This window comes from Barbus barbus (assembly GCF_936440315.1).
Source record: "Barbus barbus genome assembly, chromosome: 29".
NCBI lineage: Eukaryota > Metazoa > Chordata > Actinopteri > Cypriniformes > Cyprinidae > Barbus > Barbus barbus.
Genome location: NC_136757.1, coordinates 19,389,808 through 19,417,254, shown reverse-complemented (window position 1 = coordinate 19,417,254; position 27,447 = coordinate 19,389,808). Strand labels below are relative to the sequence as shown.

The window sequence follows — 27,447 nt, the reverse complement described above, 5'->3', positions numbered from 1 at the left end:
AGAGAGAAATCATTATCATAAACATTGTGAATCTTACAAATAGCTGTAAAGTCTAAAGAGCATGTTAAGAATCAAATTAAAGAAACACGTTTAAAAAAAAAAAAAAAAAAAAGAGTATAAAATTACAATCACATATTTGGACGTCCCAGGGGCTTCAAACTCTGGAGAGAGACCAGATCACTGACCAGAGGCATCACCAGGCCCATTCAAACTCTTTACGTGCCTCCTCAAGATGTTTAAGCCAACTTCCAAAAGAGAAACAATAAATATTTTTACATTTGATAATTAAATTCCACGGTTTTTGTAGGTACGTAGTTAATAATGCCTTAAGTCATTGCCTTTTGGTGAATTCTGGTGAAGCCAACTTATGTAATTTAGCCTATGTGAAGTTCAATTGTCATTTTGCTTGGTTCATTATAAAAAAATTATATTATAATTAAACCACTAGACTATCATGACAGTCTTAGGAAAAGGAGTAAGAACTGTCATGGGTGCCTGTTCAAAAAACTAGATGCATAACAACCCTGACTATAACATTTTAAGAAAAGATTTAGTTGAGTAGAAGTAGATGAGAAATGCAGTGTACCTTCAGCTACATACCAAGGATAGAATATCCCAGGTGAAAAAAGTGCAGCAAAATACACTTCCATTATGTACTTAAAGTGCTCTACTTTCACACACTAATTTTGTACTAAATATACTAAAACGTATTCTTTAGTACTTCTTAAGATCATCTAAGTGTACTCAACTGTGCTATTTTGGGACACCATGAATATGTACTAAAATGGCTATGTACTTTAGCCATGAGGTGAGATCTTGCATGGAGCTCCAGACTGAGGGCGATTGATGGTTATTTTGTATTTCTTCCATTTCTGAATAATCGCACCAACAGTTGTCTCCTTCTCACCAAGCTTCTTGTTGATGGCCTTGTAGCCCATTCCAGCCTTGTGCAGATCTACAATCTTGTCCCTGACGTCCTTTGACAGCTCTTTGGTCTTGCCCATGGTAGTGGAGAGGATGGAATGGAAAATACAGATTCTATGGACAGGTATACACACAACCAGCTGAAATTAGAAGTATCTTCTTAAAGTGACGGGACTAATCGGTGTTCCACAAGTGCACATAACCAATCTGTGGGAGCCAAAATTCCTGCTGGTTGGTAGGGGATCAAATACTTATTTGACTTACTAAAATGTAAATCTTTTTTAACATTTGTATGCTGCTTTTTTCTGGATTTTTGTTGTTGTTGATATTCTGTCTCTATCAGTTAAAATAAACCTACCATTAAAATGATAAACCCTTATTTTTCTAAGTGGGAAAACTTACAAAAACAGCATGGGAACAAATAATTATTTTCTCCACTGTATGTTTTTAGAATTTTTTAGGGGTATATTGCTTTAACAGAGATGTCAAGAATACATGGAAATACTGCAAAATTACCTGTTTCAGTCGGTTGATATATTAGAAATATATAGAATATATATATAGAAATGTATATTAAAAGGTAACACCTGTGACCAGAAATACAGCTATATAGAATATCAAACATCATTTCTATGATGAAGAGGTTGTTGTCATACAATTAAATTAACCAATCAATATAACATAACATAACAAAACTGAAAAATATAAATAATCGACAGCACGCAATGTTTAGGATGATGTGAACCAAAAAAACAACAACAAAAAAACTAAAGAGTCAATGGAAATAAATAAACACAAATATTCGTATTTTCAAACAGATCAGATCAGCAAGCAGTCTGTAATGTACAAATTCTCACAAATTCTTATGTTCGAAATTGCAAACTGTTTATCTGTCGAGTAAACGCAGTTCAACTCATCCTCACCATCTGCTCAACCACGTCTCTCATTATTCCATGCTTCCCAAATGTGACCGTCGGCGTACCCCGTGACCTCGTCTCGACCAATCAGAAGCGCTATTGCGCTCACTAGGAAATCCACATTGAGAACACAGGAGCAGAGAGCAGAACGGAGCAGGCGCGGCGCACGAGCGGCTCGTGAAGTCATCTTGACCGTCTGTGCACCGGACCGAATTCGGGGAACGGTATAGTTTCTCAGCTGTGAGAATCTCGCTATATCGTGGGAAGAGATGATCCTGTCTTCGGGACTGACATAACGGTTAAAGGTAACGCGTTAAAACCGCGTATTTTTGTTCTTGTAAGCTTTTTATTGCATTGTTAAATACGCGTTACATAACGTGCGCCGGTGACCCCATTTCCCACGTTTGTTTTCCTATCGAGGTTTTTCAGATGTTTTCCTTATATTTCTCGATGTTGTTCATTTGAATATCTCATTTTAGTTTTCGAGAACGTAGTGGGGAACCTGAAAGTAAGTTATACATAAGTGCAATGTCTCTCCAGTTTAACCAGTTTGGGATTGACCTAATTTCTGGTCCGGATTGGTTTTATTGTGTCTGTGGAGCACTGACGCGCGCCACTGTAAAAGGTGTTTTAGTGTAAAAACAAACGATTTATGCAGAATTTTTGTCTGTAATGTATTTGTTTTGCTTACTGATATTATATGTACCGGTCTTTGTGGTGTCTTTTGTCATGAATGGCAATTGGAGTACAATTATCAAAATCTGACCCACTCCTACCCAGTACCCACCGCATCCTTATTTTTTTCTGCCTTTTTTTCTGAGATGTCCTATCTATGTTGTAATTGACAGTTACCAGTATACTACTCGTAGACCATCTTAAACGTGTAGGTCAGATTTGCAATACACCATCAAGTAAAGTTGTCTTTTTAAATAGATTCTTTAGACTAGATATCACAGGTGATAGGGTATTTTTTTTAAGTAATAGACTTAGTACATTAAGACAAGTACATCACAGTATAAGTGTTTTGTATTACAGGTTTTCTGAAATATTTTGTTTAAATATGCACATGCTGCATTATCTAATTTATTAGGCACTAATAAGTGGCATACATTTGTATCAAATCTCTGCCTGAAATGCAATTGCGAAAAATGGAAACAAAACAGCCAGGGAAAACAATCGACCTATTTTTTTTAAGGAATAAAATGTTCTGTAAAACAGGAAAATTATACAAAAACAAACCGATTCTAAAAAGAATAGAGAATATAGAAGTTTGGTGTAAGTGGATTTTTCTGACTCCTGAGAAAAGCTTTTAAATATGTATTGTATTTGAAATCTACAGACACAAATAGATAACATTGTAATAAATACTTAAATGTGTATTTTGGATTTTTTTCTATCCACTAATGTTATGGAAGCAAAATAGCCCAAAAATCTCAAAATTGAAAAATGTATGAAAAAACTATGGTTTTGCCTTTAGTGTCTTGCCTTAAACAAAGCCTGCTGTGACAGTCTATTGGCTGGTGTATAGGTCACAGTTTTTAGGTAACGTGTAATAAACGGGTATTGGATGGAAATTAAAATGTAGTGGTACATTATTCTGTAATATATAGATGAAAACCACGTACTGTATAGTTTTTATTGTTGTTGTTCAGCAAATTGTTATTTTACACATTTGCTTAACATTAGAGCTCTGTTTTCCAGAATGCATAAGTATGAGTGTTTGTCCTTTTAGTACTTCCAGATATTATTAATGTGGGTTTGTTGGCTAAACGTTTTTGGGAACAATAGTGATGAGTAGGCCACTTTTAACAATTTTGTGCACATCCAGGACAGTTGTAGCAGATGGGTTATCAGTAGAAGTGGCTGGATCAATCCCAGGTAGAGGTGGCCTACTGTAATTCCCAGGGCACAGACAACCGATAAGTTGCTTAAGAGACAGAGGCTTAACCTTGCATATACAGTAGATAAATCAAGATAAATCCTCTGCCTCCTTGAAGACCAGTTTTCTTTGCATGTGAGTGTGTATGATGGTTGTTTTTAAGCAGGGTTTGAAAACATGTCCATGATTGACAGGTAGACTTCTCTGAGTGTCATATCACTCACAAGAGACAGTATGGCTTTGACATATATGACGGAATTCAGTCCGATGCACACGTCACAGATCTTGAGTCAGTCTGAGGAAAAGCCAAGAATTGAATGTCACAGAATGAGTGCTCAGATGGACAGGTTTTAAGTCCAGATTTGGAGGATTCCTCTGTCATGAAGGGGAAAGAGGACAAAAAAGACCAAATTACGGTGGCCGAGAGAGCTCAACACGCTGCAACTTCAGAAAACGCATGCAAATAGAAAAAGCACCAGCAAATCAAGAAAACATCTTCATCAATTTGACAGCAGGTGCTGCAAATGCTCACAACACAACCAAATAAAGAATTTTATTTGCAGCGCGTTTCTTTGTTTGGTTGTGTTGTGAGTTTTTGCAGTGCATTTCTTTATTTGTTTGTGTTGTGAGCATTTGCAGCGCATGTGTTGTCAAATTGAAGTTGTTTTCTTAATTTGCAGGTGTTTTTTTTCTATTTGCATTTTCTATTTATTCCAATTGAGCTCTCTTGGCCACCGTACCAAATGGTCTATGAGCAAAAGTTAAAAATGACAATCCATATTTACTGCCTTAATGTAGGATATTAGGATGCTAATGTCTGTAAAATAAGAATGGAAAAGTCTCACAGACAAAGTCATCAGTATGTAATTTAATTGCATTTCTGTTAAATGGTGGTGATGTGCTGGAGATGGTCAACAGTTTGCTGTTTAATTATGATGGCAACATGAGCATGCTAAAAAAGTGTATAAGGTATATATTTCAATAATTTATATGTTTTTATGTGCCAACTGCTGCCAATGACATCCTCATTTAATTAGCGGACTCTAGAATGAATGTATTTGTTTTTTTTTGGAAAGGTGACTCAGTGAACATGGCCCCAAATTCCATCCACTGGTTCCGGAAGGGCCTCCGTCTCCATGACAACCCTGCACTTCAGGAGGCAGTACGTGGGGCAGACACTGTTCGATGTGTCTACTTCCTGGATCCCTGGTTCGCTGGGTCCTCCAACCTTGGGGTCAACAGGTGGAGGTGGGTGCAGATGTTTTAAGTTATAAGAAAGCATAATTTCATCTCCTATTTCATATCTGTTTGCTATGAGTATCCACAAATGAGTGAAAGACATTGTGTACTCATTGAAGTGCCTGATATGAACAAAATATGCCATTGAGCCATCAAACGCAGTGCCTTTAATAGGACTACACTACACTGTACAAACATAGTCATGTATTTAACGCATGCAAAAATGTGGTTGCAACTAACAATAAAAACTAGCCCTATCTAGTTTTATTGTGTGATATATTATGCAACTTGAAAATGCTGAGTAGCCTTGACATATATAGCAACTACAACTGATCTCCCATCTTATGTCACATTTTTGTTTACATTTGATTGAATGAGGGTCAGAACTGTAAGTCAAAATATCAGTCAAAACTGATATTGAGGTCATGTTGTTGAATTTTTTTTTTAGTTTTTATTAGTTTTAGTCTAGTCAAGTTTCAGTCAACTAAAAGTCTGAACATTTTAGTCTTATTTTAGTCAGAATTATCCATGACTATTTTAGTCTAGTTTTAGTCGGCGAAAACTGATGACATTTAGTCTAGTTTTCGTCAATGACAATTGTATTTTAGTCTCTTTTTAGCAATACAAAATTTTCTTTTAGTCAAACCCATTTCAAACAAGGTTATCTTATTATATAATTTTTACCTTATAGACTCAAGAATACATCCATTCCAGACATGGAAGACGCTCTGATTTGAATTTACAACATTTATTTTACCAACCAAACATGTTAGAAGTACACACACATCTCCCAAAGACGAACCCCGGCTGGCCGACCATCGGTCCCTTTCTCTGTGTCAGACTTAACTTTGTTGTCGTCTTCTAAATAATGCCGTGAGTGGGGCTTGAGGAAGTGATGTCGCCTGGGTCTGCGCAGTGTGACCAGATGCAGCCTCTGAACTGAGACACAGGAAACAGAAATACTGCAAAATAATAATAATAACGCGACTAAACAAGACAAAATAACGTTATAACATTTCTTTTCGTCTCGTTTTGGTCTACGAAAATGAAGAGACATTTTAGCATAGTTTTTATTTTAAACCACATTTAGTCTCGTTTTTATTTGTCAACAATATTGCATTATACATTTAAATATAGTCATCGTCATATGACCAGCATTACGTCACGTGATAAAGGTTCATTGATGACGATATTTACTCATAATTTTCGTTGACAAAAGCAACACTAGTCTATTGAATACTATTGCAGTTTGTTCCAACTGTAAAAGAAGAAAGGGCAAAGTCATGGCATGTTGCTTTAATAAAGGTTAAAAGATTTGATTACCATGTTGTAAAATTTCTGCTTCATTTTACAGTCACATCCTGCCTGCAGTGATCATAAAGGTGCATATCATTATCAGCTGATGCGGTTTCATTTTTATACATGTAGAAATATCATATTCTCTTATGATCTCAGTGTTTCTGAAATGTTGGGTGATGGCCCAAAATGGAAAATGAGTTATTGTAGACAGCATATTGTGAATTGCTGGGTTTATGAAGTTCTTGGTAATATTACAAATAACATTACAAATAATTTTAGTACTGTGTTGGGTGACAATTTGATGCCTAATGTAAATTTGGGGTCCCGTAGATTTACACAGTGGTTAAAATTAAGAAATGCTCCATTTGAGTTCTGTTGCTTTCACTAAAGTGATTTAAAATTTTCATTACAATGGGATGTGAGCACTGAGCAGTCAGATATGTCTATGCGTTTCTATTTTAAACCAGTGAAAACCCACACATGAGGTAATCTGACCATAATGGCCATGTATGCAGATCCAGTGCCATAACAGTCAATCAAGAGGAAAGTAGGCCAAGTCGCCAAACAGCAGATACTTCGCTTTCAGCAAACTTGTCATTCAGCTCTCCTCCTACTGAATGGATACAGTGGGATTTGACTGAATGTTTAAGAGAGCTAATTCACCAGATTAAAAGATGAAGCACCTGTGACTGTATTAGTCATTGTCAGCTGCAGTGTTCACATGGCCTCTGCAAGTCTTGCTTAAAGCACCTGTTGAGCCCCAAGTTTAGGTACTTTAATGCAGGGAGATTGCAGGTCACACTGTGTTGTCTGCTCTAAATCGCCTTTAAAAAATTGGGGTGTAAATGAGTAAGCTGCTGTTAGGATTCTTTGTCTTCACTGCTGTCATGCACGCTACACTACATCATTACATCCTCAAGAGAGACTTGTTACTTCATGTCAGTGCATCATGTCAGAAGTATGCTCAATGTCATGCAGTAGAAAATTACCAGTCACTCAATAAACTGATATTAATTCGACACTGATAGAACTGATGTAACTGATTAAGTTAATGATAACTAGTTGTTATCATGCTCTGGGATGGGAATGACATTCACATAACACATGTGAATATAAGTCAATTAGTGTTGACTTGAGATGCGAAACTGGAATGGCCAGGTTACACATCCTTGTGTCTGCAGCAGCATTGTTTAATTTTGCCATTCCAGCATCCAATTTACATTACCCTCCCTATATATATATATATATATATATATAGGCCTATAGGGAATCTTGAACTATTACAATCTAGGTACAATTGTGCAAATGCAAGCTGTTCTTGTAGCTCGCTGTTCTAAATTAAAATATATGGATGATGACTTGTGATCTGTTACGTGTTCATGACATTAATTAGGAGTCGATTACAAGCAGAGAGCTGAAACCATTCATTTGTGCGCAAGTTCAAGATAATTTGCAATTCATAGATTTCACATCTGAAAGACACACGTATGTGCGTTTTCTGTACGTACATTCATTTTGTGAATCACACGTACGCATATTTGAGAGATCATCGTATGGTCAATTTTAGGATGGTTTCTGCGCAACGTTTTATAAATGAGGCCCCAGATCTCTGTGTGGAGCACTGGCAGTTGTCAGAATCCTTCTACAAACAAAAATCTCACTGGATTAATACTTATTATTACTAATTAATGATTGATCAATCTTATAGCATATATATTATAGCATATATATTACATTTGATAACATCATATTATTTTCAGTGTAAAGGAGGAGCTCTGTTACTTTTACACTACTGTTCATAGATTTGTCAGTAAGAAATTATAACTTATAATTAGCCAGGACACATTAAATTGACCAAAAGTGACAGTAAATACATTTATAATAATTTCTATATCAAGTATGCTGTTCATTACAACGTTCTATTCAGTAAATAATCCTGAAAAAAAGTGTTATGGTTTCCACAAAAATGTTAGCAGCACAACTGTGATCGTCTTCATTGATAATAATAAGAAATATTACTTGAGGACCAAATCAGCATATAAGAAAGATTTCTGAAGGATCATGTGGCACTGAAAACTAGAGTAATGGCTGCTGGAAATTCAGCTTTGACATTACATTTTAAATATATTAAAATAGACAGTTATTTTAAATTCATTAGTTTTTACTGTATTTTTGATCAAATAAATCCAGCCTTGACTTTTCAGTTGTATTCAAAGTATATATTTAATCAGTCCATGTAGTAATTCATCTAGTTATTGAACCCATGACCATGAAAAAGGAATGTTACTGTCTTATTTACACTCTGTAGAATGTGTCAAACAGACCTAATTTGTTTGCTTTTGCTGAACTTCAGTACTTTATCTTCCTTAACGGATGAGGCACATGTACCTAGTTAGTTACCCATTTTGTGTAGTAACTGATAACATGAACTGTAGGCCTTAACTTCTTATCTTGGTTTCCTAGAAGCTGGACGGATAGTTTTTCACTAGTTGTCATGGCCAGAAATTGAGTTCTAGACTTTATTTTAAAAGACTGAACCTTTTATTGTCTTACAGCTGTTTTCACATGATCCGGGGAAAGGGAATACAAGGATAAGTGTGACTTTTTTTTTTTTTTTTTCCTCAGTCTAGGTGCTGAGAGAGTGTTGTTGTGCTTGAAAAGAGGTCACTGGACTAATGTTATGTCCTCCAGTGGTTGGAAACCATGCATGCTGCAAATCTAGGCCAGGCCAGTTACATAAGGAATAATGACAGGGCAGAGTTCTGAAAATTAGGTTTTAGTTTCCCCAGTAGCTATTAGTTTTTGTGTTCTGTCTCATTCTTTTGGGTTTCGTGAATGGAGGTGACTGTGTGTGTGTTTATATGTGTGTGCTGGTGCAGTTTGTGCAGTTATGTGTGAGAGTGTGTCGACCGGACAGCCAGTATCTGGAGCATAGGGAGCTTTGTCCCTGTCTGGTCTCTAATCAGGGCTTTAGTAGCAGACAGTTTCTCAGACTTTGGGCTCAGTCAGGACTCTAGGACCAAATAACAGACACAGGTAGAAGGTTGGATGGGCCTTTCAGATAGATACTAGGGCTGGGTAAAAAATATTGATTCTCCGATTTTAATCGATCTTCAGTTTAACGCAACGATATCGATTCGGGAAATCCCCGAATCGATTCTTAATGCGCGTGCTTCACGTAAGAGGATATGAATATTCACCTCTCGTCCTGAAGGTGTCACCATCTTTCGAATTGCTCCACTAAAAAAAACAACTGTGTGCACCCTATTATTAATGTAGATGTGTATTTCAGTAATAAACTTAAGTAGGAGAGTTGCAGTTACCAGCATTTATATCAAAATATGGATCCCATGTCTGCAAAACTAACATTTTAAATGAAATATTGATAGCTAATCGATATCGAATCGAAACCATAAAAATAAGAATCGAATCGAATCGCAGAATTGGTCACAAAAAGTAAAATACACTAAAAAAAAGACTTTGCGCAGTTAAAGCAACACTTTTGTTTGTTGCAACAAGGACTGTCACAATACCAAAATGTACTCCTTTATGTAAAAAGTTAAATATTGATCATCTTTAGGTTAAATATTGAAAAATCCAAATACAAAAAAAAAAAAACATTCTAAGATTAAATACAATTTTCTTATTTTATTTTAACTAAATACTATATTTGTACTTTTGACATTTTTAAATGTATTTTTATGTGAAAACAAATGATCTGACCTCTTTATTCAAATGCAACAAGTGTCATGTGCTGGTTTATTCATGCAGCAGTGTTTCTCGGTTAAGGCTGTAGTACTTAATGTCCCTTTGGCTGGTAAGGCAGAATTGTAGAGAGGAAATAGCAGTTAAGCTCCTAATGTTTTAAACGGGTCATGAATGAACAGATTTGTGAATGGAAACTCTGTAAAAGAGCATCTGTAGAATGGAAAAGAGCATCTGTAGGCTTGAGGGACAGCTTGTAGAACAGGTAAAGCCTCAGGGCTTTGCTTTAGATCAGTAGTTCTCAAACTTTTCAGGCCACGCACCTGGTCAAGTCAAATCAGGACATCCCTATTCGGAATATGAGACAGTGTAGACAATCTTTAAATGTAAAATAAAACACTTTATAAACAAATGTGCTTATTGGTGTATTTGACTCTTATTAGAATTAGTCCATTTGATGTGAAAATACAAAAATACATGACTTTTCTAATAAGTTTTCTGATAAAAGTGGTGTATGGCAATAGCTCCTATATTAGGATTGGTCAGTAATGCTTTTTTCAGGTGAAGCTCAAATTAACCTCTTCTGCTCAATTTTTTATTTTTAGAAATTTACGTTTGGGTATCTCTATGTTTAGACTTTACCTTTTTTTTTTTTTTTACTATGTTTTACTAGATTTTACCTTACCCTTTTACTGTAGAATTAATGTTAAGTTTTAAATTTATTCCTGACAGATTTCTCCTGCAGTGCCTGGAGGATCTTGATTCCAATCTAAGAAAACAAAATTCCCGCCTTTTTGTCATCCGAGGCCAACCAGCCAATGTTTTTCCACGCCTTTTCAAGGTAGAATTTTTCAAAATATTTTTATCACTTAGGTATCACAGAAGAATTTCATCGGTTTGTCTAATTTCATGTCATTCTGAAAGCCACGCATTCCAATTTAGTTAAATCCACTGCATTGACGGTTTTGAGCAACTATCTAGTGTTTGTGATCTTTTCCTGCAGGAATGGAAAATATCCAGGTTGACGTTCGAGTATGACTCAGAACCGTTCGGGAAGGAGCGGGATGCAGCTATTAAAAAGCTTGCGATGGAGGCTGGGGTTGAAGTCATAGTCAAGATCTCACACACCCTATACAACCTTGATAAGTAAGAACTTATTTCCTTAATTTTTTTTTGTTAACAACTGTTTATTTAATTTTATTCTGTGGAAAAGTAGTACAAAGCAAAAAGCAGCTGTACAAATTTAGAACCCACCCCAACCCATCGCACCCCCTGGTAGACTTAAAAAAATAAATAAAATAAAATGAAATAAATAATAATAATAATAAAAATATATTAATAGATTAACAAATAACAATAAAATAATTTTTACAAAGATTTTAGAAAAGAAGACACAACATTAAAAGCTGAATGCCATGAATTAACAGTTTTCAAGTTAGATCCATGTTTACGAGAAGTAGAGTTCCATCGAGATAATGTCCAACAAATACACAGTCCAGGTTCGTCTGTCCATTGTGTGAGGAGGATTCCAATGGTTGACCAGCAATTTTTTTGCTGCTGTGAGAGCAGCTAACAGTAAAGATCTTTGTTGGACGGACAAGGTGAAGTCCCAAAAGTCATTCATAAAAAAAATGGCTCAGAGTCAAACATCTCAGTACCCAACAAATATGATCGGTCCAGTGATAATCCAAAAAGGTGAGAGAGAGGGACACTCCCCTAAAAAAATGCAAAAACGTGCCTAAAATTCATTGGGAACAGCGATTACACTTAGGAGAAGACGAAAGATTCATATAAAAACATTTCATTGGAGTCAAGTAAAACCTATGCAGCAATTTCCAATGAATAATTTGGTGATTACGGTTTTTAGAAGACAATTTAAACATACCCCATACCTGATCGGAAAATAAAACATGCACATCTTCATTAAGCTCCTTAGCCCAAACAGTTGTAATAGATAAAGGTTTGTATGAATGCTCAAGAAGAACGATAGCTGACTGAAGCAGAGGAGGGAGATTCCTCAGAAGGAAGGATTAGTTTGCGCAAAGGGTGAACAACAGTTGAGAGTTCCAAGGCACCCCATATGCCTGTAGGGCCGATCTAATACGCAAATACATAAAAAAGGAGGTGCCTGGCAGATTATATCCAGTTTTAAGATTCTGGAAGGATTTTAAACCACTATCATCATAGATGTCACCCCGAGTGTTTACTTTTCATTGTCCACAATGGACTCATAGTAATGGAGTACTGCCTGACAAAAGGTTATTATTGTGGAAAATAGGCGAATGCCTATGCCATTTTGTAGCTAGTTGTGAACGTCTTTCAACATCGCTCCATGTGGAGAGGAGGTGGGTTACAATGGGACCAAACCGAGATTTACACTGCCTAAGCGGAACTCCCAAAAAAACAAGATGCATCAATTTATACGGATAAACAATAGATTCCTCTTGCTCTCCAAGACACAGAAGCGTCAGGATCAAACCAAACTGCTAAAGGGTGGACTAGAATAGATATAAAAAGGGACATGGAATCAATTTTAGAATTGAGGGAAAGTAAACATGACTTACTCCAATTAATTTTAAACCCTGAGAGAGATCCAAAATGGTCAAATAAATTCAGCACATGAGGAATAGAGTGTGACGGCTTCTCGACAAACAATAAGATATCATCAGCAAACAAAGAAATATGATGATGAGTATTCCATATATTTATGGGTTGCCCATAAATATGGGCAACTATTTTGGAGAAATAGTTTCAGATTGTCGGACCGGTTGAGCTAAGGGTTCCAAGGATAGGGCAAATAACAGAGGAGACCGCGGGCAACCCTGACGAGTACCTCGATGTATAAAGAATAGGTTAGAGTGAACAGCACCTGTGAGAACAGTAGCTGCTGGATTGGCATACAGAAATTTGATCATATTTATGAAACTCGATCCTAGACCCAGATGCTGTAGAACCGCCCATAAATGGTTCCATTCCAGCTGGTCAAAAGCTTTCATCATATCTAGAGATAATACTGTGCAAGGAGAGGACAAACTATTCTTTTAATTAAAAATATGATATAACCTGCACAAGTTATCCGAAGCTGAGCGAGATTTAATGAATCCTGTTTGGTCATGATGAACTAGCCTATTCATGAATTTCTCTAGATGACGAGATAGTACTTTAGCATATAATTTAACATCAGTCCCTATCAAAGAAAGTGGCCGGTAACTAGAATAGGAAGTCGGCTCTTTATCTTTTTTTAACAAGAGAGAAATAACAGCTATATTCATAGATGGGTGAAATGAGCCTTGAGTAACTGAAACATTTATCATATCTAACATGAGGTGGCCTAAATCCCACAAAAGGGATTTCCCCTTGTTCATAGATCGAATTGCTGACTCCAGCTCCTGAAGAGAGATCAGTTCAGCCAGGTATTCCGAATCTGAATCTGACAGCCTAGGTAAATCAAGGTTGGACAGAAAAGATGCAAAAGAGTCAGGGTCACCATCAGCGGAAGAAGTATAGAGGTTAGAGTAAAAAGAGTGAAAGGCGATATTAATGTCTTTTGGGTCTGTCATAATGAGCCCAGATTGGGATTTCACAGCTGAAACATTAGCAAACTTTTCATTGTTGTGTAATCTTAGGGCTAAAAGGTGGCTTGGTCTACTCCCTTGAAAATAGTAATTCTGCCTGGATCTTTGAATCAGGAATTCTGTCCTGGATCTCAGTAATGAACTGAGTTCGGACCTAACCACCATGATTTTACAGAGTGTATTGTCTGAGAAACAACGCTGATTATCTCTAGTCAGATTCTGGAGCTGTGATTCCAGTTCAACTATCTTTTTGTGTCGGTTTTTCTGAAGGAAAGAGGCATATGAAATTGAGTTATTCCTCATAAATCCTTTAACTGCATTCCAAAGTGTTCGAGGATCATCCACTGAACCTTGGTTAATTTCAATAAACTCCGCAAATTTATTTCTGAATTGACTGCAAATGTTTTCATCCTGTAACAATTTAGAGTTAAATCGCCATCTAGTGGCACGAGATGGCCGAAGGATCAAAGATATTCTGCACAAATTTCCATTATGATCTGACAGAGATGAGGAACAGATATCGGTATCAGCTGAAGATAAAGAAGTATAAATGAAAATATGGTCAATTCGCGAATAGGATTTATGAGTAGCAAAGAAAGTGAAAGACTTAGCAGATGGGTTTAATAAACGGCAACTGTCCACCAATGAGGATGAGGTGTTACACATTGCCGAAGTTTGTCAGAACAGCTTGAGAGTGTGATTCCTTTGGTTCAGATTTATCTAGGATATGTGACATTACAGAATTTGTACCTGCACCCAATACAATTTCGAAATCTGAAAACTTCAAGAGATAGGTTGACAAAACAGAGAAAAAAGTAGGGTCAGGAGTACAAGATGCATAAACTGAGAGAAATACAATATTCCTATTCTCCACTATTGTTTTTATACGTGTTATTCTACCATTTGTATCAGAACCTTTCTCTAAAATAGTAATATTTAAAGTCCTCCGCACCAATATTAGGACACCTTTGGTTTTAGTGTCCGAAGATGAGTGAGATACCACTTCATAAAACTTATTATTACACCTGCGTATATGCTCCTCTTTCATATGGGATTCTTGAACTAACACTATATCAATCTTCAAAAATCCAGAAAACCCTGTATGTTTGTGAGGGCCATTTAGGCCATTAATATTACAACTCAGAATATTAAGGTCAGTCATAGGTATCAAACAGAATTACTGCATAATAAGACAAAAGTTTGAAAATAAAACCAGTCGAGTCTACCATTAAACCACCCCCCACCACCATTCAAAAAATATATATATACATTCCCATGAATTATGGCAGAGCAAACCAAGAACAAACCTTGATCTGCCAGCACCCCTTAATATGGTCCGTGACGTCAACAAACACCTGCACATTACTGTAGCACCAACATTTGGCCCCATAGTCACATATTGACTAGGTAGTATTTCTATTTAAAAAAAAAAGAGATAAATAATACAAGTAAAACAAATAAAATATCATAAACAGTAAGCGATACTGTATGCACAATGAACTATGAATTAAGAAGTGAACATTAAAGTGAACAGTGAAAGACAGTCACCTAACCATTTAGAGTATCTCTTCTCCGATTAGACAGCAAATGTCCAGCTGGAGTTCACTGAGAGTTGGTGGATGAATGGGATCTGAGAAAATCTCTTGCTTCTGGGGAGTGTAGCATTTTAGGTTCACCTCGATTGAGAATGACCTTCAGCGTTGCAGGATCTCTCATTCTGGATGCCAGCGTCTCTCATCTCCTTCCTAATTGGCCCCAATGCACTTCTTCTTTTTGCGGTGACCGGAGAAAAATCTGGAAAGAAAGACAGCGTTGCTCCATAGGATGTTTTCACCAGGGCATGAAGTCTGGCGGCCCGCAGAATGAGCTCCCTGTCCGTGTACCGCAGCAGTTTAAAAACCCGTGGTTTAGTGCGATCTGAGGAGAGCTTTGTGTACACACGATGCGCTCGCTCCACTTCAATCCCTTTGCCGGCCAGAGACGGGAGCCACGTCGGTAGCGATCTTTTCAAAAAGCCCATAGGGTCATCCTTTTCGGAACCTTCAGGCAATCTGACCAGACGCAGATTGCTGCGCCTCTTGCGATCCTGTAAGTCCACAACCTGTTGCTCAAGTGCGGCTACTCGCCTATCGTGATCTGCAACAACTTTCTTCTGTTCTCTCATCTCCCCTGTAAGAAGATCCAGTTTAGAGCATAGCGACTCGGTTCTTAGAATGTCTTCAAAGTGTGTAACCGTGTTCGCCATCTTGTCCGTCCATATCGCTCGCGGTCGGTGGCTTGGATTTCTTCTTAATCGGAGAAGCCGATGGAAACAACTCCTGCTGTTTACGACTGCATGCCATCAGGTAAAGCACCACCAATGAATAAAACTGAAAACAAAACGAAAAAATCAGCAAAACGAGGCCAAACGTATGGAGCTCTACTCAAGTTCATGAGCGACTAGGTTCTCCTCCCATTTCCTTAAATGTAAAAAGTTACATTTTAAATACTTTTTCCTATACCTGCTTAATGTGCAACTATACGTAATCCATTTATAGGTTGATTTCCCTAAAAAATGTGAACACTCTAGCATCCTGCTTGCCTGACACAGTAACCTTTGTTCAACTGAACGACATTTGAGGAGACTTCAGGAAGCATGTTATATTTGTTTAAAATGACATACATCAGCTTTAATGATCTCCACCTGTTTAATATCTAATGTCAGTTAATGTAAGTTCTTGAAAGAACATCTAGAAATGGCTGTGTCCTTACTATCTCAAATAAGAGTTTTAAAGCTTGTAAACTGTACTTGTGGGAAGGATTTTTGCATACAGGAAGACACTGACACTCTATCCACGTCATTTCAGGATCATTGAACTAAATGGTGGTCAGCCTCCCCTCACTTACAAACGGTTCCAGACTCTGATCAGCCGAATGGACCCACCAGAGATGCCAGTGGAAACCCTCTCCAACACTATTATGGGCTGCTGCGTCACACCTGTCTCTGAAGACCATGGGGACAAATATGGTGTGCCATCGCTGGAGGAATTAGGTGAGCTGAAAAGAGCTTTATCCAGTTTAAAGGGATAGTTTTTTTTTTTTCTTCATTTACTTTGTCCCAAACCTGTATGAATTTAAACACAAAAGAAAATATGTTGAAGAATGTTGGTAACCAATCAGTAGCTGGTAGTTATTGACTTCCATAATATTTTTTTTCCATACTGTGGAAGTTGGTTACCAACATTTTTCAAAATATCTTTTTTTGTTCAGCAGAAGAAACCTATACAGGTTTCGAACAACGTGAGGGTGAGTAAGTGACTCTGTTAAAATGAAGTAGACTTGACCTGAATGATATCACTGTATCCATTTCCTTTGACCTAACATAAATGCATCAAGTTGTGTAAGGTTAGCATTGTTTTTTAACCTCCATTATCTTGACTCAGGATTTGACATCGAGGGACTACCTTCTGCTGTCTGGCCAGGAGGTGAAACGGAAGCATTAACAAGGATTGAAAGGCATCTGGAGCGAAAGGTGTGATCATATATAGTTGCAGAGCAGTGGTCTCCAATTCGGATTACCTGCAGCCAAATGCTTGATGTTTAACAGCTAAAACAAATACAACACACAGTGTTTTTACAACCATGATTTTCACAATACACTGTGCAGTTATTGGCCCAGTTTTGCACTTATTGATGAATTGATGGACCTTTTGCCGAGACAATAAGTTAATTTTGAATCAATCTTCAAAAGAACTATAAGAAATAAAAGGACAGATTGAAAGTGAAAATTAAAAGCAAATTAAAAAAAAAATGTCAGTCCAACATGTACTGCATCATGTGCTCATTAATATCAATATCAAATGAAGTTTTATTCTAGTTAATATTGCAATGATTTGGACATCTTTGTTTTTACATGATTAATATGTGATTTCCAACATAATTTATGATCAATTATAATACCCAAAAATGTATTTTCGTACACTCCATTTCCTCATTATTAATCATTGGTTTCACTTTATTGTTACCTTGTCGGTTAGTGAATATTATAAACTTTGTTTTACTTAAATTTAGTGAAAGTCTGTTATCATCAAACCATTTTTTGAAAACCCTCAATTCGATTTCCACTGTATTCAGAAGCCGTTCCAAACTTTTCCCAGAACAATATAAATTAGTGTCATCAGCAAACAAAACCTGCCTAGGGCCTAGCACCGAGCCTTGTGGAACACCACAAGTAACTTTAATTAAATCTGATTTAACATGATTAATTTGTATTGGATCCAACACTTAAATGATCTGAGATGACCGAACACCTGAGAAAAGATAATGCCAACCCCTCAGAGGACCTCAGAGGATGCCAACGCTCAGACAACATACAGAATTGCCAAATTTTGCCATAAGTTAAATATATTAAGGTTCTGCAATATATAAATATGTTGCAGAAACTTAATTTCCTGTAGAGCTGCTTTGCAACTATTTGTATCGTAAAAAGCACTATACAAATAAACTTAAACTTGAACTTGAACTTAATTTGTACAAATTGATATCTGTCATCGAGGTAACTTTTTATCCAAGCAAAAGATTTCCCTCTTATACCATATCTCTCCAGTTTCATCATTGATAATCCATAATCAATAGTGTCAAAAGCACACCCACAGTATATTCATTAGGAACACCCCCACAGTATATTCATTATTATCCAATGAAGAAGAAATCTCTTCTACCATCACAGCCATTAGGGTCGACCTGTTTGATATAAAACCATACTGATGATCACTCAATAATTTGTGTTTATCTATAAAATTATCAAGCCTGCGCAGACCTGCAGCTGAATAGCAGACCAAACTTTACCCTTTCCCTCCTAAATGTTTTTACAGGCTTGGGTTGCAAATTTTGAAAGACCCAGAATGAATGCCAACTCTTTGCTAGCCAGTCCGACTGGCCTGAGTCCCTACCTCCGTTTCGGCTGCCTCTCCTGCCGCCTCTTCTATTTCAAACTCACAGACCTCTATAGGAAGGTACAGACATGACTCTACGCTTTCCATCTATGTATAAACCTAGTATACTTGCATTGTTTCACTTTTTAATGATGGTGTATCAATTAGGGTTGGGCAATAATAGTATATATTGCATCTTGTATAATTATACAGTTCATTTTTGCTGGGATTTCAGGTCTATTTTTAATTAGTATAAACGAATATAATGTCTAGATATATGTGAAATTCTTCTTACAGGTAAAGAAACACAGTACTCCTCCACTCTCCCTCTATGGTCAGCTGCTGTGGAGGGAATTTTTCTACACTGCTGCCACCACCAACCCACGATTTGATAAGATGGAAAGCAACCCAATCTGTGTGCGCATCCCTTGGGACAAGAACCCAGAGGCTTTGGCTAAATGGGCTGAAGCCAAGACAGGTTTTCCATGGATTGATGCCATAATGACCCAGCTGAGGCAGGAGGGCTGGATCCACCACCTGGCCCGTCATGCTGTCGCTTGTTTTCTCACTCGTGGAGACCTGTGGATCAGTTGGGAAGAAGGCATGAAGGTGCATCTCTAACACATGGGAAATAAAATGTTTTTTATAGAGCAGTGATTTTAAAACTGGGGTTTAGGGTGCCCCAGGAGATTGTAATGGAGTGCTAGGGAGTCTGTGGATAAAAAAAATGAGGAAAACAAATATTATTATAAATATAATATTACAAATGTTGTCAATCTGAATGACAAAGTACTTCTTACAACCTCTTTTATTAACTGAATAGCACAGAGCGGATCCATTTACATGTGCAACCTGTTCCAGTGAGACTAGATCATTTAAATTACACCGTATCATTCGTGCTCATGGCGGTGATGCAGCGTGGTCTGCTTTTTGTTCTCAGAATAATACTTTGAGTACATGAAGTGCATGTTTAGTAAGGATTGTATATGAATTTTTGAAGGGTGAATTTAAAATGGCACTTCATATCCGAAAGGTTGCTGGCCTCTGTTATAAAGGAATATAAAAATATGCTTGATTGATTTGAGACCTTGTTTAGGTCACACTAGTAATGACAATAGAGTGACCTACTTTTCATCAGTCGTGGTTGTAGAGGTATTTTATGTATTGAAAATGTATGTATATGGTATTTTATGTCATGAAAAAGAAAATTAAGGATTGACCCCAACTTTAAAATTGTAGTGTAAAGGTCTGTTTTTAATAGTTCTAAATGACTGCTTAATAACCACCATCTCTGATTGGCTGGAGAATAATGGTAGTTATGATTGACAGGTGTTCGAGGAGCTCCTATTGGATGCTGACTGGAGTGTAAATGCAGGCAGCTGGATGTGGCTCTCCTGTAGCTCTTTCTTTCAACAGTTCTTTCATTGCTACTGTCCAGTGGGTTTCGGCAGGCGCACCGACCCTAACGGCGATTTCATTAGGTTGGTAACATTCCTAAAAATGCACACTAATTCCAGGCCGAATATCATGCTTTCACTAAAAGGCTCTTGTTTAAAAGCTAGAATGCATTAAAGATTAACTAAACAGAAGGACAGTTTAATAGAATGAGGACATTTTTAAAGAAACGCCATTTAAAAAAAAAAAAAAAAAAAAAAATCCATTAAAGGAATGTAAAGAAATTTGGGGTCGTTTGGAAGGGAATTCATACATTCATGAAGATTTTAGAGAGTTGGGGTCATATGCATAACTTTTATTGTACTACATGACAGCATGTTTTTTTATATATATATATGACTGAGATGCAGAAAAATATCAGTTGAGGTTTAGACATGAATTCCAGCATGAATTAGTCAAGAAATCAAGTCTGTCCCAGGTAGTCTCTTTGTGTTCTAACTTTTCCATCTAAGGCCTTCCAGTTCTAGAATTTGGTGTTCATGGATTTTGGTACTTTGCCAACACATTGCCCTCATTATAGATCCCTTCAAGAAACGGATGTCTGCTTGTAAACATTGCTGTCATCGTATTTGCCATAGCTCATACGCATGTTAGCCCAAAGCTTGTATGTTTTTGTGTTTCTGTGTGGTCGTCTCAGGGATTGGGTGAAAAGTTCAGCTTTCCCTTTCCCCTTTGTGAATTGTGGTTGATTGCTTTTAAGACGAAAGCCATTCTTAGCCAAAGCATTTGGAAACCTGTTAGCTGTGAATGTGGTTGAATCTTGATGCTTTATCAGCGGGAAATGCAGTGTTCTGTTAAAAAGGGGTTTTAACTGCTTGGTAGGGAAATACATACGAAGCCTGGCCTGTTTTCAATGCATAGAGAGCCACATTGCATTTCCCAGAGAGCATGATGGGAGGTGGGGCCCAAAGCCAGAGCCAATGACTTCAGTCTAGCTCTGGATGACAACTCCTTATCAGACTCACTTTGAAATGTTTAGCGGTCCTCTAGGTGTTGAATGCAGCCCTGCCTATGCAAGAGAATGAGAGTCCTGGCCTTCAGCGTACCCCTGTCCCAACGAAGACACTCACGGTTCATAGGTCATCTAGTGATTGGGAGGGCCTGGTCACTGCCTCTGCTTTCTAATGCGTGGTGTAGTAGAAATCTCTGTAGTGACCTGTTGTCCTGTTTAAACTGCGTCTGCCTGTCTGCGAGCCGTGCCTCCTGCAGAGCTCTGTCCCCACGCTCTGGTAATGTGGAGCACCTTAGGTAGGTGGTCTTTTCTGTCCCTGGGACCTGGAGGAGAGACGCAAGTCCTGATTTCAGTAGAGCTTGAATTTTTCGGTTTTTTTTATTTGTTATTTTGTTGTCGTTACTATATGGTGGTGTGCTGACCGTTTTATTTGTAGTATGAATTGGCATATATCATATCTATACATTCAGAATTATGATATTACATCGTTAATGTGTGAAAATACTATTTTGAGATCCCTGTAAATGAATCGCTAACACAAGCTGCTTGTTGTAATCCGAGAAACTCGTTCTTTTTGTACCTGCTTGTTCAAACATGGGAACCCAATAACCATCTCACATAACCTTCTTCATGTTTATGATGAGACTGGTTTAATCTCTCTTTATTCTTTCAGACGATATTTACCCATTCTTCGAGGTTTCCCTGCCAAATATATCTACGACCCATGGAACGCCCCAGACTCTGTGCAGGCTGCTGCCAAGTGCATCATCGGTGTCCACTACCCCAAACCCATGGTGAACCATGCTGAAGCGAGCCGCCTCAACATCGAGAGGATGAAGCAGATCTACCAACAGCTTTCACGTTACAGAGGACTTGGCAAGATTTTCACTTCTTCTTTTAGCAATTATACAATCATATTTATCATTGAAAAGAAGCCGCACATTCAGTCTATAAAGAGTAAAATTGTCGGAAGTTGTAGCAAATGCTTAAATGGTACATTGTAGCAGTAGAAGATTATTCTACATTCTATTTTACCAGGACTTCTGGCCTCCGTACCATCCACACACAACGGCAATGGGAATGGGATGGCATACTCCCCAGGGGAACAGCAGTCCGGAACCAATACACCAAGTGAATATAATTTATTTTATTTTTTTTTCCCCTCTTCCTTTAAGATTGCAGGCAAAGAAATGGCAACTTCTATTACTTTAAGCCTATCAGCATTTTTTTTTTCTTAAATGTTTTTAGAAGGCTAATAAATAAAAGGTTAACTTTTTGGCTCATTTAAAAGCAATTCTATTTTTATACTGATGTGACAAATGGACTTTTTGACATCTCAAAAGCACCAGCTGTATCAGCCGGTTCCAGTGGTAACAGGAGTGGAAGTATTCTGCTGAACTTTGACAGTGAAGAGCATCAGGGACCAAGTGGAATTCATCAACAACAACAACGTCAGCAATTAGGTGTCACCTTTCACACTTCAATACACTAATAGATTTGCTGGTGTGAATGATTGTTTAGTGATTAGTGATTGTTTTGAATGATTAGCAGCATAAGATCTGCTTTCTCATGCAGTTTTTTTTCTCTTGCTTGTTTTCCAGGATACCACCACATGCCCGACACAGGGCACAGCAGTCGACTTTACAAATGTAATGTCTCACACAACATGGCAGGTCCACAACATTCAGGTAACAGACATGGAAATGTGTACTGCATGTTACATGAGTATCATACAGTTAAACACAACACGTCTTCTGTATTTACAATATTCTGTGTGGTGTTCAGCAGGACACCTGCTGCACTCAGGAGGAAGTGTGACAGGTAAGAGGGAGCGAGAGTCGGAACGAGATCTTGACGGTGAAGATGACACCCTCTCCTCCTCTCACAAGTTACAACGGCAAATTGCAGAGGTCACGTCAGTTCATGCTACCAGAGGGAACCTGTCGAGTATGGTAAATATAACTCGCTTTAATCCTTGATGTATAAATGTTAAGAAATCATACATTGTATTTAAGATTGACATTTTTCTGTTCTTTTTCCAGAAGAGTTAGATGGACATGTTATCGTACTGAGAAGAACAGATTCAAAGCATGACGCACTCTGAAGAGGACTGACTTTAAATCTGGTTTCCAATAAACAACTCATGTTTGGGGATTTTTTAAATTTATTTTATTTTTAGTTTTTTCTTCCATTTTTCCCATCTCTTTTTTTCCTTTTCTTACATGTTCAATTGATATGAATATTAACTGATAATTTTTTTTTTTATCATTTAATGAAATTCAGAAGTTGAAGTTAATGATTTCACATCCATTGACAGACAAAAAGAATTTTCAGAAAAAGACAAAGATTTTACCTTGGTAAACCTCTTTCTCTTTTGCCCATTTTTGCACAGGTTAGGGTTTTATTTACTGTCAAGTGAACCATACCAAGTGGGATATATTTATCAGCTTTTACCAAGCATGATAAAGCTGAGCTTCATTGTACACTCATTGCAGCGAGGATTTTGGGAGGATTTTTACAGTTTGGTTGGCACCAGCACCAGCCATAGGTTAGAACCACAAACTACAACCATCACACAACACTTTTGTACATTTTTCTCGGACATTTTCTCATTGTACAATTTCATTGATTCTCAGTAGAGTGGTGTATGTGCCACTTTTTGTAAACAGAAAAATGTATACAGGTATATTTTATATATTGGTGTTTTGTTCTTTGCCAGTTCAATGTATTAGTGTTTACTCAGAAAATCCATATATAAATAAATATTAAATGCCAGCAGAGCAAAATAGGGTTTAAAGATTTCTAGATTTTAAAAACATCTACATAAAATTATATTGATATTGAATTCATGTTTTTAACCTCGAACCCATTTGTAAATTTTATCAGGGACAGAGCCGTGGTGCAATGCGGTTCTTGAATGTTTTTAAATGGGCTACAATGTCCCATTAAATGCATCTGTAGATTAGCTATGGTATCTTCCTCATTGTCATGCTTGGCAGACACACACAGACAGCTGATCTTCACGGTCAGGCCTTAAACACTGATAAAAACGCCAACCTAATCTCTGCCAAAGCCAGGAAATGACACTGGAAAAGAACATTTTCCTAGCTCAACATTGATCACTACAGTACATCTATGAAATAAAGCTTTACAGATCTTTAGGAAGGAAATGTATGAAATGAAGACACCCTGTTGTATCTCTGACCCTTAAGACTTCTTAGCGGATTATACAGGCATCTTTTATTTAAAAAATTCTTAAATATTTTAAATACATTCATCTGTTTGTGCATGTTCAGGTAAAGCAAAAGCATCATCTGACAGTATTAATCTCACATTTTTACATCGACTGACATTCCAAAAATACGCAAAGCTTTGACTAATAATCACTTTTTTTTTTCGCTGTGATAATTAGGATTCTGAAAATATTTAGCCTCTGTTTTTAGCCACAAATGCTTTATACCAAATGCCCCTCTACTGATCAAATATTTAATTTAGCTGTTGGTTTTCTAATACAAATATAGGCCTCTTTGTTAAATCAAATAAAATTAAACCATCAAAAATCTCATTCTTTAAAAAAAAAAAAATATTTATTTATACTCGGTACTAACAAATATCAGCCACAACAACTTAGACTTCTGATTAATCCACAACAATGTTTACAGTATCACAAACACCGATGCTCTGACGACAACTATTGTGCATAACTAGACCATGTATATAAAGATATGGGCCCTCGAGTTCATGTATGGTTGTTTATCATGGTGATCTGGCAACCTCTCACTGAACTTGACTAAAGCTATTGGGTCTGAATTTGTTTGTATAGCTGGATCTGCTTTGACACTGTGACATCTGTATTTATTTTACCGACCAGGAGAAGTGTTCAGTTCTAATGTGAATGTTTTGATATGACAATTGTAGAAACCTCAGTGCTTTTTGACTGTAATATCATTTTTTTTTTTTGTCACAGCGGAAGAAGTGAACCATTTCTTTGTTTTCTCCCCATTTGAATAGTTCATTTGTTTGAATCTTGTTTTTATTTCCTTTCTGTGAAATAAATGTGACGTCAAGTCTAAATCTTGTCCTTAAGTCTAAAGAGTTGTAAAAGTAAATCTGATTGAAACTGGATTTGTTTTTCTGAGTCTTTTTTTGTGTGTATGTGTCTGACCAGATTGTTCTGGACAAAATAAATGTGTATAAAAATAAGTTGATCATAAAATAAATGATTAAAAATTAAAAAATAAAGAAAAATAATAAAAGGGAAATTAATTCAAAGAAATGAATGACTATATTCAAATTGAATTGCTGTATCAAGTAAAAATCCTTCATTATTTGTTTTATATTGTTATATTATTTATTTATTTGTCATTTTTGCAGGTTTGGTCCTGCATAAGTAACTTAACAGCTTAATGTAAAAGTAAGCTACTTTTGTGGGAATGCAATGAGTATCTGCGACCGCTGGAGGGCGTGGTTGATGCGTGTAAAAATTAATTGGTCATTGCGTGGGTTTGTCCCGTGCATAGCTGTATTTATACAAGATTCCACATAGTTTTGAGAATTTGTTTTGTTTTCCTAATAACACAAAGAAAGTAATGAAAATAAGATTTGAGTATTTTTCCTCTCTGTTTTTCTCAAGCAGCATCTGCTATTGCTGTTCTGTGAATGAAGTTTGCTAACTTTAGTAGGTCATTTGACAAAAAAGTAAGAGAACCTGATAAAAATAAAGAAAACTGAGCAATAAAATATCTTATGAATTTAAATTCAGCATCGTTTCTATAATTGTCAGTCTGTGGGGACTGTGAGTTTCATTCACACAGCCCAATTTTGTTCTTTATCAGAGGCTTGGCACACAACATGAAGGGGAAAAAAGGGTTGAGATGTCCTGGGCCCTCAAAAAGCAGGGAAATTTGGCCTCTCCGGGAGCCATTGCAGCACCTACTCTTGTTTTTTAGATTGCCATGTGGCTTGAATACACAAGTATGACAAAACATGCAATGGAAATCTTTTTTGCCATCCTTAAACTGGCATCGTGATTTAGTGAATCAGAATGAAACTCACTAGCGCTTCCTGTTCTCTATTCGTGGTGGTCCATGGCTCCGGTTGTGTTGTTTTTTGTGCCCAGGACCTCAGTCCAGACCCTGATTTGTATGTTAGTGTACTCAAGGGGCCAAAACTAGTTGCCACAGCAACTGTGTTGAATCTCTCACGGACCCCCCGTCCCCTTCCACCCTCTCTCAGCCTCTCCTCTCAGAACTCTGTGAAACAAAACAAACATTGTCCCTTAACAAGGCGCGGAGAGACAGCGTTCTGTTCAGAAGTGCGGGACATTCAGGTCATATTAGTCCTTCCTCATTGAGTTTAGTCTGAGAATAAGAGAGTCCCCACATACAGGACACTCACCACTTTCTCACGTCTGCTGAGGGTGACTCGAAACGGGAAGCCCTGGAATCACCTCACCAGACTGCCATCTCACCCATGCCAAGATAGCTCTTAAAGGTGTACACAAATATTTGTTGAGTACATCCTTCAGAAAGGAAGAAAGTTAGAGTTCTGAGGCATAGGGGCTGTCTTGTCTTGGGCCCTAAATATGTCTTCTGTCTGTTAATACTCTCATTTCAATGCAGAATGGAAAGTGGACTCTCAAGGTAGCACAGATCAACATCACTAGTCAAACAATGCAATTATATAAACTTCTTGCCTTTTTATTGTTTCTCAACATTAATCTTGGGATTTCTTGTTTGATGTGAAATGTTGTGTGATGTAGCCTATTAGTATACATTCAGACAAACTCATATTTTGAGGGGAATTTGCAAAATCATTGGTTTGTTTTGACATTGATATGCAACATATATTTTTACATTTTCTGAAGAAAATGTGTGGTGTTTGCCCCTGCGAAAAGGTTTATCCATCTATCTATCCCATAAATAGTCTAATATTATTATTATTTTAGTCATTTATTATTATATTACATACATATACATATATAATATGCAATGCTTCAGATGCAAAAACCTCTAAGTCTTCTGAGATATTTTTTTATGAGCATTTTATCAGGCTCCTAGTAATTTCACTAGTTAATATTCAGTTATTGAAATGATATGTTCAAAAATGTCAAATGAGCCTGATAAAAATGCTCATTTGATGCTGAACTTATGAACTGAAACGAACTCTATTACGGTTTTAATAGGCTACCTAATGTTGCTATTTAATAACTCCGTGGTTTGTTTGTTTGCGATACAGTGACGAATGATTTTCAACCGTGAATTCTGTACACAGTAATGCTAAGTTGCAAATGATTTCTTCGTTTGGAAGTAGCCTACATTTTTTAAAATTAGATCTTGTTTCTTTAGTCCTTCAGAAAAACGCGACGCCTGCAGACGCAGTCTTAGAGCGCGCGATGAGCGTTGCGAGCAAAATGTTTTTTATTTATTTTTTATTTTTATTATTTATGGCGTTTAAATGAGTTTATAAAATGTTTCGGATTCAATTCCAAAATTATTAGGTGGTTTTGTGCTGACTAATTAATCGCAACCAAACTAGTTCCAAACATTGTCCTGGACGTGACCTCAAAAAGAACTCATGACATTGAACA

The 27,447-nt window shown here is 37.0% G+C and overlaps 2 protein-coding genes across 4 annotated transcripts in view; both read left to right on the top strand.

Moving 5' to 3' along the window:
* LOC306849709 (uncharacterized protein) overlaps positions 1-27,447 on the top strand; it is a 919,849-nt gene that overhangs the window by 84,744 nt on the left and 807,658 nt on the right. The gene's annotated exons all lie outside the window — the stretch shown is intronic.
* LOC306849707 (cryptochrome-1-like) lies at positions 1,966-24,983 on the top strand. Of its 3 annotated transcripts, XM_079384951.1 has the most exons (16): positions 1,987-2,146; positions 4,797-4,968; positions 10,696-10,804; positions 10,967-11,109; positions 16,385-16,569; positions 16,788-16,823; positions 16,961-17,049; positions 18,392-18,532; positions 18,749-19,060; positions 19,781-19,932; positions 21,532-21,734; positions 21,897-21,989; positions 22,202-22,321; positions 22,460-22,546; positions 22,644-22,810; positions 22,901-24,983. In XM_079384951.1, exons 2-16 carry the CDS (start codon positions 4,811-4,813, stop codon positions 22,907-22,909), a joined length of 2,004 nt encoding a protein of 667 aa, XP_079241077.1. In that variant the 5' UTR covers positions 1,987-2,146; positions 4,797-4,810; the 3' UTR covers positions 22,910-24,983. The 3 variants fall into 3 exon arrangements, with proteins under 3 accessions (XP_079241078.1, XP_079241079.1, XP_079241077.1); XM_079384952.1 differs by lacking the exon at positions 16,788-16,823 and having other exon boundaries at positions 1,966-2,146; XM_079384953.1 differs by lacking the exon at positions 16,788-16,823 and having other exon boundaries at positions 1,972-2,146; positions 22,647-22,810.

Excerpts from the sequence above, each read along its gene's own strand:
- LOC306849707 (XM_079384951.1), top strand. The coding sequence starts at position 4,811 with ATGGCCCCAAATTCCATCCACTGGTTCCGGAAGGGCCTCCGTCTCCAT. Across the intron at positions 17,050-18,391 it reads AAAGGCATCTGGAGCGAAAG|GCTTGGGTTGCAAATTTTGA; the intron begins GTGTGATCATAT and ends ATGTTTTTACAG. Across the intron at positions 22,547-22,643 it reads GGCAGGTCCACAACATTCAG|CAGGACACCTGCTGCACTCA; the intron begins GTAACAGACATG and ends TGTGGTGTTCAG.